At 35.5% G+C, this 23,683-nt stretch overlaps 1 protein-coding gene across 2 annotated transcripts in view; it reads right to left on the bottom strand.

The window, feature by feature from the left end:
- The window catches only part of DPYD (dihydropyrimidine dehydrogenase), a 922,996-nt gene that overhangs the window by 226,981 nt on the left and 672,332 nt on the right, over positions 1-23,683 (bottom strand). For both annotated transcript variants that reach the window (XM_070779940.1, XM_070779937.1), the window contains exons 17-18: positions 18,400-18,520; positions 17,463-17,582 (exon numbers count right to left, since the gene is read on the bottom strand). In XM_070779940.1, coding sequence (XP_070636041.1) covers positions 17,463-17,582; positions 18,400-18,520 — 241 coding nt within the window. The remainder of the gene's footprint in view (positions 1-17,462; positions 17,583-18,399; positions 18,521-23,683) is intronic.

Raw genomic sequence — 23,683 nt, 5'->3', positions numbered from 1 at the left:
AGCTATTCTTTCCCATTTTCCAATACAGTAAATATCCATCTTTTTTTTCTTTTTTCAGTAATTTAATCTAGTACAGGACTTCTTTAAGTATTTAATATAAAACTTATTTTGATATATAGTATAAAGAAAGAATATACTTAGATTTTTTTCCCAAAGGGCCAATTTATCCATTCATTATATGTTTAATAAAATATCTTTTTCCAATTGACTTGAGAGTCTTCTTTTATAATATGTTATGTTGTTTGGAATACAGAGTTTCAGAATTTTCTGTTATGTTCCTTGGTTTGTCACTGATTGTTATGGTAGCAAACATTTAAAAATCATCATAATTTTGCAATTGGCTTATATAATCAATTGCGTATGTCCTTTTTCACCTTTCTTTCTGGTTAAAAATACTACTCAGTAACTTCTTTTTTCCTATTTGGTCTTGGTTCTGAACTTTAAAATAATGCACATTTTAGTAAAAAACTTATTGTAATTCTATAATTGCATTAAACATAAAACATTATTTGAAATATCATATTTACAATAATGAGTTTTTTACTACAAGAATATACTATATTTTGTTGTTGTTTAAGTTGTTAAGTCATAACTGCCTCTTTTGCAACCCTATGGACTGCAGCCCACTAGACTCCTCTGGCCATGGCATTTCCCAGGCAAGAATGCTGAGTGGATTGTCATTTCCTTCTCCAGGGGGATCGTCCCAACCCGGGGATTGAATCCATGTCTCCTGAATTGGCAGCTGGGTTCTCTACCACTGAACCACCAGGGAATACCTTCAAATCTGCTTTTCCATGCTCTGCAGTTATATTGTTTCTTCCTTTCAATTCCATACATTATCTGCTAAGGTTGAAAATTTTATGCTTTTTTCCCCTTACTAGTGTGAATGCTAGTGTATAGGAAAGCAATTCATGCTTGTATACCTGCTGTATGGTGTAGGCACTGCTACCCTAAAAGCATAGGCTTGTGAATCAGTCAGACTTGGCTTCAAATAACAATGACCTGAGTCTATGACACAATTCTCCTCATTTATTAAATGATTCTTTGCAAAAGCTGCTAAGCTCACTTCCTGGTACTCACTCAGGGTCCCTTTAATAAGAGGTAGCTGCTATAATATCTTGGTGCCACCGTTGTCATTACAATGTCCTAAACTAAGATTTAATATTTCATTTTGCATTTCCTAGGTATAGAAGCAAAGCACCTACAGATAAGTGACAATATTTTCTAAAAATTTATATCCCTTTTTTCATGTTATGCATAATTTCCAGCAAAATATTAGGTAACCATCTGATGATAATACATAGTTAATATTCATGAAATCAAGCCACCCTTGCATTCCTGGAACATCATTCTTTGGTTAAGATGGATTATTTTAATATAGTATTGAAATTCAACTTCTTAGTAATTAATGTACATTTAGATTCATAACTGAAACTGATCAAAAATCTTTATTTGGTGCTTTTAAAAAAATCAACTTTTTAGTATGCTGAGTTTCATAATGACTTTTCCATTACAGAAATATTCTGGTACTATTTCTGTAGTATTGGCAAAGAGGAAGCACCTTATAAATGCAACCATTAATTTTATACATATAATTTTGCTTAACCATCACAAAACTGCTTCTGAAATAAGCATTATTCTTATTCCTACTATGCAGATGAGAATATTCAGGAGATAAATATTTCCCAAGGTCTCAAAATGTATTAATTCAAAAATCTGTGCTTTTGAGCACTACACTGCTTAACATGACTTTCAAAAATATTATTTTCTAATTATATTACCACACCACCATTCTTTATATCAGATCGTTATTTTGAAGATACACTCATTCAGCAGTGTTTATTGAGCACCTCCTATGTGCCAGCCACCACTGTAGCAACAGAAGATATATCATTAAGTAACACAGTAAAATATCTCTGCTCTTGGGAAGTTAACATTTTACTGAGTAGTGTGTGCATGCATGCTCAGTCACGTCTGACTCTGTGACCCAATGGATTGCTAGGCACCTTCATCCATGGAATTTTCCAGACAGGAATACAAGGGTGGGTTCAGTTCAATTCAGTCGCTCAGTCGTGTCCGACTCTTTGCGACCCCATGACCTGCAGCACACCAGGCCTCCCTGTGCATCACCAACTCCCAGAGTCCACCCAAACCCATGTCCACTGAGTCGGTGACGTCATCCAACCATCTCATCCCCTGTCGTCCCCTTCTCCTCCTGCCCTCACTCTTTCCCAGCATCAGGGTCTTTTCAAATGAGTCAGCTCTTCATATCAGGTGGTCAAAGTATTGGAGTTTCAGGTTCAGCATCAGTACTTCCAATGAATATTCAGGACTGATCTCCTTTAGAATGGACTGGTTGGACCTCCTTGCAGTTCAAGGGATTCTCAAGAGTCTTCTCCAACACCACAGTTCAAAAGTATCAATTCTGCGCTCAGCTTTCTATATAGTCCAACTCTCACATCCATATATGACCACTGGAAAAACCATAGTCTTGACTAGATGGACCTTTGTTGACAAAGTAATGTCTCTGCTTTTCAATATGCTGTCTAGTTTGGTCATAACTTTCCTTCCAAGGAATAAGCATCTTTTAATTTTATGGCTGCAATCACCATCTGCAGTGATTTTGGAGCCCAGAAAAATAAAGTCAGTCACTGTTTCCCCTGTTTCCCCATCTATTTGTGATGAAGTGATGGAACTGGATGCCATGATCTTAGTTTTCTGAATGTTGAGCTTTAAGCCAACTTTTTCATTCTCCTCTTTCACTTTCATCAAGAGGCTCTTTAGTTCTTCACTTCTGCTATAAGGGTGGTGTCATCTGCATATCTGAGGTTATTGATATTTCTCCCAGCAATCTTGATTCCAGCTTGTGCTTCTTCCAGCCCAGTGTTTCTCATGATGTACTCTGAATATAAGTTAAATAAGCAAGGTGACATTATACAGCCTGGCATACTCCTTTTCCTATTTGGAACCAGTCTGCTCCATATCCAGTTCTAACTGTTGCTTCCTGACCTGCATACAGGTTTCTCAAGAGGCAGGTCAGGTGGTCTGGTATGCCCATCTCTTTTAGAATTTTCCACAGTTTATTGTGATCCACACAGTCAAAGGCTTTGGCATAGTCAATAAAGCAGAAATAGATGTTTTCCTGGAACTCTCTTGCTTTTTCCATGATCCAGCAGATGTTGGCAATTTGATCTCTGGTTCCTCTGCCTTTTCTAAAACCAGCTTGAACATTTGGAAGTTCACAGTTCACATATTGCTGAAGCCTGCCTTGGAGAATTTTGAGCATTTCTTTGTTAGTGTGTGAGATGAGTGCAATTGTGTGGTAGTTTGAGCATTCTTTGGCATTGCCTATCTTTGGGATTGGAATGAAAACTGCCTTTTCCAGTCCTATGGCCACTGCTGAGTTTTCCAAATTTGCTGGCATATTGAGTGCAGCACTTTCACAGCATCATCTTTCAGGATTTGAAATAGTTCAACTGGAATTCCATCACCTCCACTAGCTTTGTTCATAGTGATGTGCCCTAAGGCCCATTTGACTTCACATTCCAGGATGTCTGGCTCTAGGGTGGGTTGCCATTTCCTAATTCAGGTGATCTTCCCAATACAGGGATCAAAACTGTGTCTCTTGCATCTCTTTCACTGGTAGTTGTATTCTTTAATATTGGGCCACCTGAAAAGCACTCACTGAGTAGTAGCAGATCATAAACATAATATGCCAGTAAATACTTTTGTGGAATGTGTCTAAATGCCCTTGGTATTTTGATAGTGGCTACACTGAATCTGCAGATTAGTATGGCCATCTTAACAGTATTAATTCTTCTAATCCATGAGCATGGTATATCCTTCCATTTTTGTGTTGTCTTCAGTTTCATTTGTGTCTTATAGTTTTCTGAGTACAGATCTTTTACCTACTTAGATTTATTCCTAGGCATTTTATAGTATATGTCCTTTTTAAATTTCACTATTTCATAATAATTACCCTTAAGTTTTTCAAAGACTTGTTTAACCTTTATAAAATTATCAAAGTGAAGCAAAAAAAAAAAAAAAAAACACCCCAAATCTCCAATTTAGGATAAGAAGTTTGAATACTGGAATTTTCACCAACAGCTTTATTTATCATAAATTATTCTTTGTTAAAATAATCTTGAATTTAGATCTAATTTATTTCCTTTTAAAATTTTGCTGATATTTGTGGCTTAATTTTCAGGATTAAGTTTTGACATAGGTATTTAATTTTAAAACTCAATTTGCAATAGCTATTTAGGCCTACATATTTGGTTAATATTTTAAGAGCTTAACATTTATGCAACACCCTTCTAATTCTTAGATTCATAATTTAATTTAATGGTTCTCATACTTTAGTGTGCATCAGAATCACCTGGAGGGCTTGTTAAAACAGACTGCTGGGTGCTACACTTCAGAATTTCTGATTTAGTAAGTCTTGGGGTTTACCCTGAAAAGTCTGTGCTTCTAATAAGTTCCCAGGTGATGCTTGCTGCTGGTCCAGAAACCATAATTTGAAAGCCACTTTTGTAATTGATCACTCAGTTATTTAGTACATATGTCTTCAATAATATTTTTAAAGAATGATATATTTTCTGAGCCCTTGAATATATGAGAATCTTTGCCTATTAATATCAACTTGGATATTTGATTACCCTTTCTTCTAATATGTGCCACTCCATTTTCTTCTGCTATTTCGCGTTGCTGAGACCATATCCAGTGTTAGCCTAATTCTATCCATCTACTCTTATAATTCAAAATATTTTGTAGAATGTGCTAGGTAAGTCTCTTTACAGATTTTTCTGGTAATCGGTGAATTCTTTTATAGTTAAATTATTTTTCAATTTAGGAAAGGCTATTAACAGTTTAAAAATATATGCCTTTCATTACGAAATAACAAATGGAAAGTGCCTATTAAAGAAACTAAAATATAGAAAGTAAGCTTATAGTAGTGATTGGTGTCTTTTCTCTAATTTCCTACTGCCCCACACCCATCTTGCTACCTCAGCAAGAATTCTGTTTTCAGTTGTCTGTATGTCCATCACCTTCTCTTTCATGATTTTGACTTCTTTTTCTAGTCTGTCTACATGTGGGAGAGATTCCTAAGGTTACCCTTCACAACACTGATTCGAATTTCCATGGTGTCTATTTTTCTCTGTCATAAAAGCAGTGTGTATTTTGTTTGTGCTATTATATTTTCGCTTTTTTACTATTTTTCCATTTCTTAATTATTTTCCTATCCATTCTGCATCTTCTCATCTCAATCCAACATAAATAAATTGTCCCTGTTTTTTCTGTCTGCTTGTTTGGGCAAATCCCCTCTTCAGGACTAAAGGTACATGCATCACTGATGTTCATATTTCAAAGGTAAATTGGTAGGCTCTAGCAGACCATGGGAGTCTGTGAGACTAAAGTAGGAAAGTTTTATCTTTTCTTCCTTGCCTTGATCTCTGACACTCTTTACAGATGGAATATATGTAAAACTACATAATTCCCAGTGAACAGATACTAGGAGTCTTGGAGTTTCTAATTCTACTTGAAGATCTTAGCTTATGAGGATTAGAGCTCTTAAGCATTAGGCACTGCCTCCAGCTACTCCTTGCCACCCCTCACAGAGAGAGAGAGAGATGAAGTTTTCATTCATTCTAGAATCCATCTTATGGCACTGACACAACAGCAATTCTGCTTGCCTTAAAGTAGGTATAAAAGTTCTAAGTACTTCTTGGCTCTGTTTTTATCTATTCCTGGTTTAGAAAAATCTCAGAAAAATTATCAAAAATATTCTCATAAAAACAGCTCTTTTGATACATTCAATCATATTGATACATTCAATCATTTTGATACATTCAATCATATTGATACATTCAATCATTTTGATACATTCAATCAAAAGCTGCATATCCTCAGAAATACCTGGTCAGGAGTCCTATAGGAGTGACAAAGAAGAGCCACTAAAGATGTATCCCATCCCCCAGATTTAATACTTTTATGTAAAGTTCAACAAACAGAAAATTAGCAAAAATTGTTTGACATGTGTGACATCTGGCTAAGTTAACTCAATGTTATGTTGCTCCTTTGAATTTTTGTCAGTCTTTATTTTTTCATTCCTGTTTCAGTGAGAATTTTGGAGAATCTATCTGTAGGTCTACTCATTTAAAATATAAATTATTATTAGAAATATCAATGACTAAACTGAACCATCAAAGATATATTGGTTCACTTCATTTTCCTTAAAACAAACATCTCAAATTTTTATATGAATTATGATAACTTGTGATGGTGACAGTTCCCACATTAAAATCCCCTCCCAACCCTGCCAAATGAGGACTGAAGATCACAGGTGCTGAATCTCCCAAGATTCTTGTTGAGAAAAGTAAGTATTCCTGACCTCACCTCAGATCTACTGAATGAGATGGAAATGACAGTTAACAAAGCCCTTAGGTGACAACATCACATAAAACCTGTTGGTGATCCCTGTTATAAACCTATATAAAAATGGTAAAACTAAACAAAATTCTTTTGGAAATGATTTAGAATAATGGACAAGGAATACACATGCAAGTACACACACAAACACACACACTATTTCTACAAAAAAGTTATCATACCCCCATCAAGTATAAACTTGCTGTTAAAACGAAGATTTAGGAAGCTAGAAAAGCTAAGGCAAAAAGACAGTTCAACTACACAAACTACTATTGTTAGCCCAATTCATTTCTACTATGTTTTATTTTACACTATTTAAGACAGAAATTTATAATTCCATTTTGACATTGGACTAAACACTAAAGTAAGAGAAAAAATGTTTGGAACTAGTGAATAAAAACCCAGCACAGAAATAATTTGATCCATTAAACCTTTGGCATCTGCCTTGAAAAGTACATATGTTTCTTTGTGTTATTTCTCAGTATATTAATATGAGAAATGCATGAAGCACAGAGGTTAATAGGAATACTGAGAGGTTTACTAGACCACTTACAGTATAATTGTGACCTGTCATTACTGTGGATTTTTTTTAAAACAGTGATTAATCTTAGTGGTATATTTATAGGTTAGTTTCAGCCTAATTTTTTTTTTATTGTTAAAGAAATACAAAAGTGGTTCTCTGTGTATTTTCGGCCTACAATATGTTAAGAACATTACAAAAGCATAATAATGTAAATTAATACAGGATGAACTGGAATAGGAAATCCGCTATAACACAGAACAATTTATGGTTAAATTCATAATATCAAGAGTAGGACAACATAAATCCCAGTATACCTAGGTATCAGCTGTGTGACATTACAGAATTTACTTGGCCTTTCTGTGCCTCAGTTTCCTTTTCAGTAAAACAGGTCACTACCTGTGACCACTTGAGCAGGCTGTAGTGATTAAATGGTATCACATATGAAAAGCTTTTAGTATCTGGTGCATAGTAAAATGGCCTATTGTCTATTAGAATTTCTTAGGTACCAAAAGCTCACCAGCAAGTCAAGATGGATGGCAGAGATTAAGAGGCAGTCTAATTCCAAAACTTTCTGCATTAAACACAGCTGAAAATTAGGACTCAAAAGGCGTTTCTTAAAAAAAAAAAAAAAAAAAAGTGTTTCTTGCAGGTCAAAAGCGAAATGTGTTAGTCACTCAGTTGTGTCCTACTCTTTGTGACCCTGTGGACTGTAGACTGCCAGGCTCCTCTGTTCACGGAATTTCCCAGGCAAGAATATTGGAATGGATTGCCATTTCTTTCTCCAGGGGATCTTCCTGACCCAGGGATCAAACTCGCATCTCCTACATTGCAGGCAGATTCTTTTGCAGGTCTAAAAGCTGCCTCTAACTTTCCTATGTTTGGGTGGAGATGACAAAGAAACAGCAAATGCCCCTGCTTTTACGAAGTTTATAATCCAATTAGGTCAATCATTAAAGAGCTTTGCTAAATGAACAAAATGTTCAAGACACATTCCTTGGGACTCTTGATTTATGTCTATATACTTCTTTAAAATTAATGAACAGGGATTAAAATTTCTTACATCATATCATGCCCAATGTATACTAAGAATGTCTCACCCTATTATTTTATGTTTATCTTCTTTTGTTTTAAACCAGGGAAAGTGAGAAATTATGTAGCTTACATTTTCCCTTTCAGAAAGGGCTTAGCATTGATTTTTTGGCCCAATTTCTTCCCCACCTCATAATTTTCAAAATGTCCTTTTCTCTCTCTCCATTTAATGAAAAACAAACATCTCTGAATTACTTAATAGTGCTTTTTGCAAGCTCAGTTGAAATTATGGAGGAGATGGTACTGCTCCTGTAGAAAAAGATGGATCTGTCCAAAATGAAGGTGAGACAGTTGTAGGAATACATGGTCATTTGTAACTGACTGAAGATTACAAAGAAGGAATTAGGAAGGACACCCAAAGTTTGTTCTTAGCATCATAGCTGAATGAAGCCCTCATACAGTTTATCTAAGTCAGTAACAAATAAGGTTATTTGTAGCTATATTGATGACAGTTTCATTTCAAGCAAATGCTGTGTGATTATACTTTAAGAAAATGCCTGAATGCTTCCTGTCTTTTTTGGTGTTGTCTGTTCAATTCAAGATTTTTTCCTAATTCACCTATTAGACTCAATTTTCCAATATGGAGATGAAGTGATACAGATAATAAGGGACACGGGTTTCACAAAGTTCACAGGCTTTCAAATCCAGATAGAATAAATTTTAGATTACTAAGTGACATTTGTACCTTATTAGAATTTAATAAGTATACCATATTTATACCATTCAGATTTATTGTGGCAGATTTTGGATGAAAACATTGATAAAAATGCCTAGTAGTTCATCTTTGGAGACAGATCTTACTTTGAATCTGACATGTCCTGGCTAAGTAAACTTTGGCAAGTCACTTAACTATCTGAAGTTTGAGCTTCTAAGACTGTAAAATGGGCCTAGTAACAGCCACCTCATAGGGTTATTTAAATAAGAATGCACTTAGAAGTGTTTAATACAGTGTTGGGCACATAAAGATCATATTATTAAAAAGCCTTGATATTCCACACAGCTGTTACTAATTTTTTGAATAGCCAGGGCTGAGGAGCAGAGAAGGCGATGGCACCCCACTCCAGTACTCTTGCCTGGAAAATCCCATGGATGGAAGAGCCTGGTAGGCTGAAGTCCATGGGGTCACGAAGAGTCAGAAACAACTGAGCAACTTCACTTTCACTTTTCACTTTCATGAATTGGAGAAGTAAATGGCAACCCACTCCAGTGTTCTTGCCTGGAGAATCCCAGGGACGGGGGAGCCTGGTGGGCTGCCGTCTATGGGGTCACACAGAGTCGACACGACTGACGCGACTTAGCAGCAGCAGCAGCAGGGCTGAGGAATGCAGAAATACTGATCAAAATGCTAGTTCAAACTGCTGGACTTTTGGTAAAAGCACAGCAAAGGAAATTAAGCCACCAGACCAGATTCCTTTGCCTCCTCCATTTCAGCCTTAACTCTTCCCATACCATCACTCCTGTGTCATCCTGGCAGTCTGCACCTTTAATGCATCAGATACTGCCTAGGCCTCATCAAGGAGTTCACAATGCCCTATACTTAAGGACCTCTGGGAACTTATCAGGTATTCACATGATACACAATTGTCTAGGTTGCACACCAGGACACTCCTTCACCCAAGAAGATTGCAGGTAGCTTCCAAGGTTGATAAGCATTATGGCAAACAGGCTATAAACATGACTGGGAGACTCAGCGCACAGTGTAATCCTGAGAACAGCAGAGATACTGTGCACTGGAACAGACTATCTCCACAGCATTGGTGCCCCCTGCCTTTCACTGATACGAGGATACCATTGTATGGGGACGGCAGGAAAGAACTAAGTGAAGAGAGAACAGGAGGCTACCAAAACTGTTGTCTTCTATATTTTAAGAGTCTGAGAAAATAACTAGGTTCATTGATATTTAAGAGCCTGTCCTGGGAGAAAACTGTTATTATTCAGTATGTTAGTATCTATACAAAGTCTAAAAGGAAAACATAGTATTTCACAGTCGTGAGCTTAATTTTACCCTTGTCTGCCTCTGACACCTGTTTCCTCTTGAAAGGATTACTAATATCCATAAATGGTCTTTAGTGGCACTCAGAATGGATTCTCTTTGCATAAACAGTGGTTTGCATTCAACATTTAATCTGGAATGGGGTGATATTTTTCCTATAGTGAAACCTCAAATACTGTGTTCTACAAGTTTTCTAGGAACTATTTCTGACCCTATTAACTACAATTTGTTTCAGATACTTAACTGTGGGTAGAGATTCTGCATTTATTTATAGGATACCATGAGTCTCTAATTTTATCATGGATTAAAGACTTTTAGGTTATTTTAGAAATAAGTTATTCAAACCAAATGCTCAGTGACACTAACTGTATGTCATCTACTGTTCAATGCATATTCTCTAGCTCAGGATTCATGTATCAGAAATTCAAGAGGAAGCCTCCAGTAATCTGTACTCTAATATGTCCTCCAGGTGCTGGCACACATTGAAGTTTGAGAAGCACTGATCTCCTGGAGTCTTACCTCACCAACATGACTCCATAAGTAAAAATTAGCTACAGTTTAGAAGCTAAATAGAAATATTTCCTTTATCGCCATACATGAGTGCTGGTACGTAAAAGAATCACACATACAAATCTTAAGTCCAACAATTAAGAGTTAATCTATATATTTTCTACTATGTGATCAGGTATTTGCTTCTAGAGGCTTTCAAGATCTTTTACTGAGAACCATTTTGATAGGTCTCTAGATGAAAGGAATAAATGCATTAGCTGTATAGTCAGAGTTTACTGGAGAGTTCAGACCAATGCTTATGGATTTCAGCCAACGCGTGGATAAAGATGGCGAAGAATCTCATTCTAGTCATGCCCTCCTTTCCTAATTTCCCTTTTCACTGTTTGGTCTTCCACTTTTCCTTAGGGAGCCGGGTGATTGATAGCCTAATCCAATGACTGTATTACAGCTGCCTCAACTAGGACTCTTTTCCTTATCATTAGCAGTTAGCCTATGGTTAAATTCACAGCTCACTGCTTGGTACAGCCCCTGAGATTTAAGGGTCTGGCCTTTAGAAAATATTTAACATAAAACTGAAATCTTGACATACTGAGAACTCAGTTCTCTGCAAGGCTTCTTTAATTAATCCAATGTACTGTTCCATTGTTCTGTATGAGACTGTGACATGGTGAACTGTTTCTGAAGCTTACAGAGATGTGTAGCTCTAAATTAAATAGTCGCTGACGTGTACCTACACCGATTTTTTAGTACAGTAGATATGCATGAATCTGTGAATATTTAAATTCAAGCTCAAACAGTGACACAATACTCTCTAGTTTTACTTTCATAATAGAACATTTTTATTAATTTCAAGCTTGAAATCATTATGAAAACACACACAGAGGAAAGAAATTTAATAATTCATTACCACCACTGCAAAGGTAAGTTTTCTTAATATGCTTGTAAGGGTCCTTTAGTTTACAAAGTCTATCAAATATTTTCTTAGGATCTGGTAACAGATATTATTTTCCTAATTTTGAACAAAGAAAACAAATATAATATCCAGATACCCAAGAATTTGTTGGCTCTTAAACAGTATTCATTTTTATCATTTCTCTGCAGTTATTTTAAAATACCTAAGGAAATAACGTAGACCTTGATCTATGCTTTAAACCTCTGCCCTAGCTCCAGTCCGTCCATGAGCTGTAAGCATCTATGAATATGGCAGCTGAGTCCCAGATGAAAAATTATGCATCTCATAAACTGCTATTCTGCTGAAATGTCAAGCCAAGCCAAGGCTGTACCTCAAACTCAGCACTTGGCATTTTCCTTCTGTCTGCTTTGTTGCCATGAAGCAAACATGAGCAGTGCGGATTTGTGTAGGGCAGGTAGCAGGCGAGCTCACTGTCAAAAATCTATTATTAGGGCTCTGATCTCCTGCATAGACCAACGAGGGCCAAACAGTGAGAAACTCTGGCTTCAGAAAAAGCAATATAATGCAAAAGGAGATTCTTTGTCAACCTGTACATGAATATATTCAAATAAGCATGATTTAAATGAGAAGAGTTCTAATGGTGAGCTTCTCTCAACTAAGCTGATAATTTATAAAGAAAATTATAATTCAGCATCTTTATTTGATATGCCTACTTTTGACTATCCTGTAAATATACTACATATATTTTTATAACAAATGCTTTAAGAATTTGATCAAACTTGTGATAGTCTAAGAATGTTTTTAAATATGTGAATAACAGACTAGACTATTTTGCATTATGTTGGTACATACTAAAAAAAGAAAAGAAATAAATGAGTATAAAGTGACAGGTTCTTTTAATTATTCTTTTTGGTATGATTTATCACTACGTTTTTATTCATTTAAATATTATTTTTATCAGGCTATTTTAGACATTTCAGTATTAACAGCTAAGTTCTTATTGATAAAGATGGTTACAATAGACAGCTGAGATTTTATGACATAGTAGGCGTGTTTTTCTGAAAGGATTTTATGCATCAGTAATCATGTGATTGACACAAAATAATCCAGCCCATTAAAAACTACTTCTTATAAAAAAATACCAGTACTGTATTTTAAGATATAATCCTAACGTATAGTGTAAGAACGTCAAGAAATCTTACCAAAATTTTCAGTTGCTTGCACGTATAAAAATAGTTATTCAAAAGAAAATGAAACTGAAACTTTGGAGTTTCCAATCTAGTGTAAGTTTTGTTGTCTTCCCCATTTTACACATAAATTAGTGTAATTTAGTTACTAATAAATACAAGAAAATAAGTTTACGTTTATGACTGGAGCAGGTTACACTGGACTGTATTTATGTAGTGCCTGGTAGTAGTACATACTGCTAGGCTATTGCACAGTCCCAACAACCTTTCAGTAACTATTCTAAAGACAAACATAAAATATGCAGTGTGGAGCCAATGCTTAAGATTCTTTTTTAAGCTACTACATCGATCCCAGCAAGTTTGCTGAACTATACACTTTGTACTCGTTTCTAGCACTACATTGGCACAGAGTTATAAGTTGATGGCACATTTCTAACCTGCACCTTCTTTTATTGGTAATTCCTATGCCATGTTGGTTTTACAACACACACACACACACGTTTAGGCTTGTAAATATAAGCCTTCAATGTCCAATAGCCCACACTGCAAGATTTCAAATCACACATCATTTATTTGTAGAATGTGAGAGTATTTATGGAGTACACCATTATCATTTGCTAAGAAATACAAAATTATTTAACCTCTGTAGTAATCCTTCATGTGACTAGAAAAATCTAGGTTCCTAGAAATAAATCAAATCTTGAAAGCCATCTTTGATGAATTATTCAGAAATCAGTATAAAGATTGAAAGTATTAGTAGTGAATAATAATAGTGTTCTATTGTTTTAACTGAGTAACTTGATACAGACTCAATAATTTCAAACATCTAAAATTTGAAATTAAGAAGAAGAATTTCCCTTTTTTGACAAATAAAGTTAGCAAGCAAATAAAAGTACAGGTTTATTTTTCAGCCTGTAGAAAGTAAATTTTATCGAGCCTTCTGCAGATAACTTTCAGAACTTTTCCCTATATGTGGGTATGTATGTGCATGTGATTACATGTGAAAGAAAGGAAACATGTACTGGGCAACAGAATAACAATAAACCTAAGGAGTATGCCCATTCCCCACTGATAAAAAAGAACCTTTTAAACCACAATAAGGATCAATAACAAGACTCCTTTAAATGAGTTTACCCCATTCCTTGATTACTGTTTCTCCTGATGCAGTTATAAATGAATAAAGGTTATCCTCCTGAAGTCAGTTGCAAGAAAGACATAACTTTAGTTATGCCATATAGGACTCATTTTTAACCATCTCTAAAAGTGTGGTCTTATCCACAGAGATGATTTCATGTGAAAACATCATACCACAGACGTGTAATACCATTTATATAGGTGATAGTAATCACTGAGTTAGGAGTGGGCTTAAGTATCTTTATTATTTGGGGATAAGATCAAGAAAAAGGTCAAAGTTTGAAACTAAATAAAAAAAAATAAACAAACTAAAAGTAAGAAAAATAATGAATAATTAACTTGAGGACAGAGCTAATAAATAATAATCCTGAAGAGATTAGTGTTTCTTCTGACCAAATAGGAGCAAAGATTTTTCTCCCCTCCCTTCGAAAAAAGGAAAATCCAGTAATTTACTCAACTCTGTAGTGATACAAGTGTTTCACACGGATTCTAGAATGAAGAAAATTGGGTGGTAACAACAGGGTATGAGGTCTCTACTGTTCAAAGAAAGGTAGAGAATATTGATCCTTTAGAGTCAGTGATTTGGACAGAAGTACTTGTATGGTGGAAAACTTAATTAGTCATCCTAGTTTCATGAAAATATTCCTTATGAATACTGAACAAGATTTCTTTTGATACTATTCTCATTATGAAATCACCATTAATAGACTCATACTGTTATCATGAATCTTACCAGGTATTTCTCCTACAAGTAAAATATAGGTTTATACATCATTCTTACTATGAATTGGTTCATATGTCTGACCATCCTCCCTACTCCAATTACCTACAGATGACTTGGCAAATGCATTTTCTAAAATAACAAAGCTGAGGACGACACCTTGGGATGAAGTCCTTACTCTCCCTCTTGATATAAATTTTAAACTTCAACAGGTAGAAGTTACCTCACTTAATGACTTCTATAGGCAAAATGACATTTCTATTTAACAAAAAAACCTCCCTCTAAAACAGCAGCTTTCCAAAATTTTTGAATTAACCACAGTAAAAAAATTCATTTTATATCATGACCTGGTACTGAAATATACCTATGTATGCATTACATGGATAACTAAAAAAGATGTTTAACCACTGCTTATCCCACCCATGAGCAAAGCATTTGGACATTTTTCCTATCCAATTTCATTAAAAAACAAATGATTACAGTTCATTAAGCTTGATTCCATAATACACTCATAAGCTGGGAACCAAAGTTTGAGAAACATTGCTTTAGAATACTCTAGAATCCAGACTAATCATATTTAAAACAATGAAACTGACATTCCTTAGCTGAGGTTCTATTTCTGAAGCTAGCCCCCTATCAGCTAACGTGTCTTAAAGGAAGGACATTACTGAAATGTGAATATTGTGCTATAGCATGTACATTACTCCAAGCTCCTCAGCATTTCCCTGCTGAAACAAAACCAAAAGCCCCATTTCAAATAACAGGAATCTTATTCTGAGGAAAAACAAAAACACAAAACAAAAACTGATCAAGAGCTAGAAGGTATAGAAAGAGAAAAATATCCTTTCCCGGCAATAAAAAGTATGTTTTGTATTTCAGGTGGCTATCCAAAACTGAACTTTTCAGCTTTCCCTTAAAAAAAAAAAAAAAAATCAACAACAACAACAATGACAAAAAAACCCCTATGATTCCAGCAATTTTTCTAAAAGTAGATATTCCAGTGTTCTGAGACAAGACTTGAGTAAGTATTAGCACTGGAAATAAGCTGTGGGAATTTTTTTTTTAATTTTGTAAAAATACCTGGCATATTTTGTGTGGTTTTCTATACCGAAACAGAGTAATTGATAAAACTAGGAATGGTATTTAGCCATTTTGATATTTTCATCATTCCTAAACTTTGAAGCCATTATTATTCAACACATTTTGCTAGGCTAGGTTTCACTACAACTCATTCTGAAGGTACTTTGTTATAGAACTGACTTCTATCCTAAAATATATTATCATTGCCAGTTTAAACTGTTTTTCAGATTATATTACCTTTGAATTAAAGCAAACATTGCCTTAAAGGAGAAAAAACTATTAATTCCGTCAATATGGAGAGAGTCTATTTTCAAAACAAATTGTTTAATGTTAAAGGACTGAATATAGACCCTATTAGAAATGAGGTACAAAACCTTAAAAATATTAGGGACACTTTGTTATTTAAAATTGAAGTTCCACACAGGCTTGGCTGAGTTTATAGCTGAAGTGAATATTTATACATGAGTTTATAAATCTTAGAAAGAGAGTTTTATGGAAATGTTAACAGGCTGTGAGGTATAGCTGAACTTGTTTGCAGGTACCACTATAATTCCTAGTGTATGTATGCTTAAAAGACTGCAACACAAAAGACTTTTTCTAATGCTGTAATTCCATCATTTTGTTAGACTAAGTTATACTATGGGAGAATATTCAGAAACTGCAGCTCAAATGAGAAAACGTGAATGGTGTTACTTATATAAAATACTACCGCAATAGTTCTTTTATTAATTTTTAATGTTCAGTACCCTCTGTGACCTCCTTTATTCTCTTGCTGTCAACATGGCAGGCTGGAAAAATTGAAATGGGCTGACAGAAAACACAGGGCACGTTACAGCCCAACTCTAGAATCTCGCAACTCTCTGAGACACAAGCTAACTCGATCCACCTTACTCTGCATTACAATAATATTTAAGGCCCTGTTTGATAGCTCCTGATAAAAGGGAGTTCTGTCTGGACCCTGAACAGGTGCTCCTCGTCAGCCTTCTTCTTTCTGACATTGTGGGAATGGCATTCAATTAAAAGCAGAATATACTCTTAAAAAAAAAAAAAAAAAAGCATGGCTTATAGCCACACTTCACTCTCTCAAAACATAATACCTCAGCATGGAGAGAGCTTTATTTGTGTCTATGCAGCCTCTTCCAAAAGCACATTTTGGTCTGATTCAGCAAAGCTTTTCTTGAACAGTGGGACACTGCTATGTTATGTATATTTACCACTGTCTCTATCACCAAGGAGACTAATCCCCATACCAGTACAGTCAAGAACCTCACAGCACCGTCTTTGCATGACCAAGTTCATGTTGTCACAGCAACAGACTGCACAGAGCAAAGACACTGAACGGGACTTTGGGATTAAAACTTCTCTTTCTGTTTCAAATGCAAGTGTTTTATAATGAGAAAATGTGCGCGAAGGTATGAGGTCTGCAATATCTTGAAATGGAATGTTTTAATGGTTTATTTCACAGTTGTGAAAGTAAGATTTTTGAAGAATGAAGATTTCAAACTTCTAGGAAGAGTGGAAACTAACCCAGACTATGGAAAAAGGTATTAAAATCACTGTGTTTATATTCTTCTTATAAGGCCTTTGTATTAGTTTTTACTAATTAGTAATGAGATAACTGTGACAATGAGAAATCCTGAGTAATGCACAGACCACAAGAGAACAGAATTTGTGTGAAGCCCTATCTTGGTATTCTCTCTTCTTGTGCCATCACTCACTTGATGGATCTGTTCCATTTGTCATAACTATTAGGAATTTTGACAAGCAGTGAGTTATAAAAATTTGGAATCAAAAAAGACACAGCATTCTTGCTGGTAACATGGTCTCTTGAGTTTTCACCAATCCTCAAGGAAGCAGAAATGCAAGAAGAGGGTAACACCTACCGGACACTCCGCCGTATGTAGTCCGCTTCTCACGGCCCACTGCTGGCCAGGGTGTGCCATCAGCTTTTAATCCCATGAGACCTGAGACAGTGTTGGTAGCTGTAACACCATTTGCCCCACCTATGAAAAACACAGCATTCATCTGCAGCTCTTAAAGGAACAATTGTTAAAACCCATTCAAACCCACACAATCCAGGAAAATGCACACACTACTTTCTCTTGACAGCTTTTCCTCTCCTCAAATGTATCCACTAATTTCATTCCCATAATTATGCTTAAAATGCTAGACATAAGAATTTTTAATTATCACCACTTTATTTTTCCAATTATTATACAGAGTTGTGTTTTGTACTCAGTGTTATTTTCCAGGTAATTTACAATATCTTTACAAATCAGGATGCAAATTCCATTGGATAGCATGCAAGCATATATGATTTGTAAAACCATGCACTGATTGTACAATTGATGTATTCAAGATATTTATTGAGCATATGTTTAAGGCAGTGTACTAGCGTCCATCAAATACAAAGGGAGATCATAAGAAATTTCACCTGTGGAAGCAGCTATCTTATAAAAAAATTTCATTAAAAGTTCAAATGCTGTTGCTGGACTGTTACATTATGAGGTCATTTATTTTGCAGTGGTCTGCTGTGACTGTGGCTTTGTTTTCTAATTCTTTGTGTGTAAAGCAGGTACTTATTAGGAAAAATGATAGATATACTTGTATTCCTGGGCCAAAGTTGGAAGTCCACCCACTAGGTTGAGTATAGGTATGGATCTATTACATTTGTGAGATCAAGTGCTCAATTTAATAACTTTCTTAAAGTTTAAACAGAGATGTACACATAAAGTGATAGATGAGATACATTTCATTATGCCTACGAAATTTAGGCCCAGAATACATAAGGAGGCAAACTGATGTGAGTTGGGTTCTTACCTTCCTTTGCAGCTCTGGCTATGCTTACAATATCAGTGACATTTGGGGTCAACTTGGCAAAAAAAGGAATCCGAACAGCTTGCCTAACCCAGCGACAGATGTTCCGCACCAGCTCTGGATCCTGTTCAAATAGGTCAGTTAAATATAGAAAATAATTAAAGAATTGTGATCAAAATGTGTACTGAAACAACAGCAAAGCTGGAGATGTGCAAGACAAATCCAACCTGACAATGAGCTACATGATAAATTTCTCAAATTCTTCCTCAGTATTACACCTAGGCTCATTAGGGAACGAAGGTTAACACACTTCAAGTGAACTGCAAATTCATCACATAAAGGTTAAATTCCTCAAGGGAGCCTTTGGAAAATAAAATTACAAAGAACCAAATGGAAAGTGTTTCCCACTCGCAGTTAAATAATATTAGAAATAAAGCATAGACTTCTGGGGAGGTAAGTTTGAGAAACATCACAGAATTTCTAACGACCTCATTGGTTTAAGCCTATAAAAATATTTGAAGAGCTGACTCCCAGGTGAATGATATGAAATCTGAAGCTTATTGTTTTCATTATTAAAAGACTTAGTTTTGTTGAAGTATATTCAAAAGAAAATATGTGACTTCCTAGTCGATCTAATTATGATATATAGTATATGCTAATATGGGATAATTCAGCCTTAGGTTATACACGAGCTGATCAGTAACTTTAGCTTACTTCTGTAAATGTTACTAAGATCTTTGCAGTACTTTTCAACATTCATCTACTTGAAAGAATTGATCAAAATGACAAAAATGAAACAAAATATCAAACGCTCATTTTTAAAAGCAAGGCATAGACATTTTCCTGAGCCTGTTTCTTGTGATTTTTCAGGCTTCTTGTTTCTCATGGGACAAGTATCATTTAGAGGGCAATCACCTTCCTTTCCATTGAAAATAACTTAGCAGTAGTAATATTCTTTGATTTCAACACATACAATAGTCCTTTTTTTCATTACTTTTAGTGCAAAATTTATTCTGACAGGTAATGATAATGTGCTTTGATAAATTACATTAAAATATGCAATAGCAATTCATTATTGAACTTGGTAATATTTTCCTAGGAAGTTAAAATGCTTTATTTTTTTTTTAATTAAAGATCCACCCAGAAAAATACAGACATATATTTACTCCATGGAACATGAGGCAAGTATTTCATTTGTAATTAATATTTTTATATGTAAGAAAGTTGCTCTTTGCATTTTAACCTTTCAAATTCTTTTAAGACTAGATTTCTAATGTTTTAACCTTTAGAAAAGAACCTTTTCACTTAGGTTTAATGTATCTTGATCAGTCATCTTGTATTACTCTAAAAGTTACGTATGTGCTAAGACATTGCAATGAGGTAATTTCTGTAGATTGTTATTGTCTCTATTCAACAAACTAATAATTTTAACAAGAAATCTTTGACTTGGCTTGTTCTCTTTTCAGAACAGTAATTTCTTCATTAAACATAAATATTAAAAAAGCACTATATAGAATGCTCTACAGGGCATACTGTGCATTATGAATAGTAAAATCTAGAGACTTAACCATACAAATTCTAACTCATGAAAATGGAGATCTGCCCCTGCCCATGCAATGTTCATGAAATATTTATAACCACTGCATTGGCATTATGAAGGCAGTTGCATCTTTGTGACTTTCATTTTTAAGTTATGAATTTCCATGGGACTTAGCCTAGAAATGACAGTAACTCTAGATGATACAAATTGCATGTCCTTTGTGAAAGCTCTCTTTAAGGCAGAATTTACCAATAATTTAAAGATCATCGAATCTTTAAATTGCATAATACATGGCAGGTAGCCTGAGAAGAATTAGTGAAACAAATTTAAAATATTGTCTGGTTCAGATACAGTAGACACTAATAATCTGATATATGTTTCTAAGTAGCTTTCAATACTATTGACCACCATGCCTGTATAGTTTACTTTGAACATTTGTTACACTTTCTTCTTTGTTGATTCTCACTAGTTGAATACTTTGGATGAATGCCTTTTATTAATTTCAATTTGAAATTTGTTCAAAATTTTTCAGTTTTTTTTTTTTTTAAACTATGGTCCATTGGCTACCTTTATTTACTTGAATTATCTGCCACTATACTTCTAATACAGAGAAGGCAATGGCACCCAACTCCAGTACTCTTGCCTGGAAAATCTCATGGATGGAGGAGCCTGGTAGGCTGCAGTCCATGGGGTCGCTGGGAGTCGGACACGACTGAGCGACTTCACTTTCACTTTTCACTTTTCACTTTTATGCATTGGAGAAGGAAATGGCAACCCACTCCAGTGTTCTTGCCTGGAGAATCCCAGGGACAGCGGAGCCTGGTGGGCTGCCGTCCATGGGGTCACACAGAGTCAGACACGACTGAAGCGACTTAGCAGCAGCAGCAGCAGCAGCATACTTCTAATAGGACTTCCCTCATAGCTCAGTCGGTAAAGAATTTGCCTTCAGTGAAGGAGACCCAGGTTCAACTCTTGGATCGGGAAGACTCCTGAATCTTGGGTCTGGAAGAATCCTGGAAAGAATTCCTGGGTCGGAAAGATCCCCTGGAGAAGGAAATGGCAACCCATTCCAGTACTCTTGCCTGGAGAACTCCATGGACAGAGGAGCCTGGCAGGCAAAGTTCATGGGGTAGCAAGGGTTGGACATGACTTAGCAACTAAACCACCATATTTCTATTGGTAAGGTTTATGCTGTTAACCTTAAGTTTATAGTGAGTAAGACATATGTTACCTGTTTCTATACACAGTTGAGCTAGCTGTTTACTAATCCTCATACAAAGCTGAAACATAATTTGATTGTCAGAATTTTAAAAACAACTTCTAGCCTACATTATTATAAAACTTAATGACTGTTCTGTAAATTGCAAAGTTTTGTTTGACAGGCATAATGGGAAATATTCTAATACTACTAAAAATGTGGTGAGGCTAATAAATACAAACAATGAATCTGTATATTTTGGGGAAACTATTCACATACTTCTAAAATCCTCACACTTTTGCTATGAAAATATTTAAGATTTAAAAGCAATGAATAGTGCTCTGCATCTTCTCATTTGCTACAGATAGCATCAGGTGGTGATGCCCTTCCTCACAGGCCAATATTCTTTTTTTTTTAATTTTTATTATTACTATTTTTTTTACTTTGCAATATTGTATTGGTTTTGCCATACATCAACATGCATCTGCCATGGGTGTACACATGTTCCCAATATTCTGAATCTTATTGAGATGAATAAACTTTAGACAATTTCTAATTCTCCCCTCTGAAAATTCTTTAGGATAAGAAATATACAAAGGTACTATAGTCTCTCAGACAAATCGAGACTTTAACATTATCCACACCAACAAAAAGTCAATAAAAGAAGACAGTTTTGGACTTCTTTTCCAATTCTAAGCATATAACACTGTAGGCACTCAAAAAATTCTGTTGTGTCAATGGAAGAAGAATAAATGATAATTTCATAGATTTTCAATTGATTTCTTTATATATACATAAATTTATAGATTATGTCTGGGTTTAAGAAAAACAAATACATTTTATGACAGAGACTATCTAAAAGGATGAAATTCATGAAGGCCTTTTTACAAATCAAGAAAGATTCTGAAGAAAAATGGTTGATAATCATGGAAAAAGAACAGCCTAACAAGTGAAAAAGCTGGCTTAAATCTCAGCATTCAAAAAATGAAGATTATGGCTTTCAGTCCCATCACTTCATGGCAAATAGATGGGCAAGCAATGGAAACAGTAGCAAACTTTATTTTCTTGGGCTCTGAAATCACTGCAAATGGGGACTGCAGCTGTGAAATTAAAAGACCCTTGCTCCTTGGAAGAAAAGATATGACCAACCTAGACAGCATATGAAAAAGCAGAGACATTACTTTGCCAACAAAGGTCCATCTAGTCAAAGCTATGGTTTTTCCAGTAGTCATGTAAGGATGGATGTGAGAGTTGGACTATAAAGAAAGCTGAGTGCTGAAGAATTGATGCTTTTGAACTGTGGTGTTGGAGAAGACTCTTGAGTCCCTTGGACTGCAAGGAGATCCAACCTGTCAGTCCTAAAGGAAATCAGTCCTGAATATTCATTGGAAGGACTGATGCTGAAGCTGAAACTCCAATACTTTGACCACCTGATGTGAAGAACTGACTCATTGGGAAAGACCCTGATGTTGGGCAAGATTGAAGGCAGGAGGAGAAGGGGACAACAGAGGATGAGATGGTTGGATGGCATCACCAACTCAATGGACATGAGTTTGAGCAAGCTCTGGAAGTTAGAGATGGACAGGGAAGCCTGGCATGCTGCAGTCCATGGGGTCACAAAGAGTTGGACACAACTGAGCAACTAAACTGAACAAATCTTTTAAAGTGTCTAGTCCACACAAAGTTCACCTGTATCACCAAGTTTTTATTGGCTTTTCCTACAGATATGCACAATGCCCATCCCTGATTGTGATTTGTAATCTCTCCCCCAGCAACTGCTTGTATATGTGTGTGCTACTTTAATATCTATTAACCCCTTTGTCATTTATGTGATCACCAAAGAAAATTGTGAGGCAGCAGAATGGGTTGTCCTGTGATGGAGGTGTGTCTTATCACAAGCAGGAAAGCAATGAAACCCTTAAGGATTGAATGACAGACCAGGAAAGCACCTGGTGGTCTTGAGGGTACTATGTGACATAAAAGCACCAGATTAAGCTTGTGATATGCTAAGAAGAGGATAAAAGCAAACTAGAGCTAAATGTGACCTCTGTGACAATTTTAATGAGGAGCAGATCTATGTCTGTCTGTAATTAATACACTCTGGAATAGCTTCCTATGAAATAAGAAACAACAACCATAGTAACAAAAAGCAAAAAATGTAGTTCTGAGAAGACTGTTGCAGAAATCTCCATTGTCCCAAACTGGCTGTTTTTAAAAGCTTAATTTTCTATCTGGGCCACAAGATAATAATTTTTAATTCCAGTAACTAGTATGTCTCTAGTTACACATGAAGGAGGCTCTACAAATGATGCACCCTGTTGCTTTTGAGGACCCTTAGATGACCTCTCCATTGTAGGACAGGTATTTCCACCAATTACCTAGGACATCAAATCTCATTGATTTCGTGCCCTGGTACAAAGGACTAAGCACTAGAGAATGAGACTGTGAGAATTTCTTGATAAGCTAAATTACAAGTGAAATTTTTGACTTTAAGAAACATTTTTCTCCAATTTCCCTGGTAATTTTCACTCTGTACAATTCTTTTCAAA

Source organism: Bos indicus, chromosome 3 (assembly GCF_029378745.1).
Source record: "Bos indicus isolate NIAB-ARS_2022 breed Sahiwal x Tharparkar chromosome 3, NIAB-ARS_B.indTharparkar_mat_pri_1.0, whole genome shotgun sequence".
Taxonomy (NCBI): domain Eukaryota; kingdom Metazoa; phylum Chordata; class Mammalia; order Artiodactyla; family Bovidae; genus Bos; species Bos indicus.
This window is presented reverse-complemented; position numbering and strand designations above follow the sequence as displayed.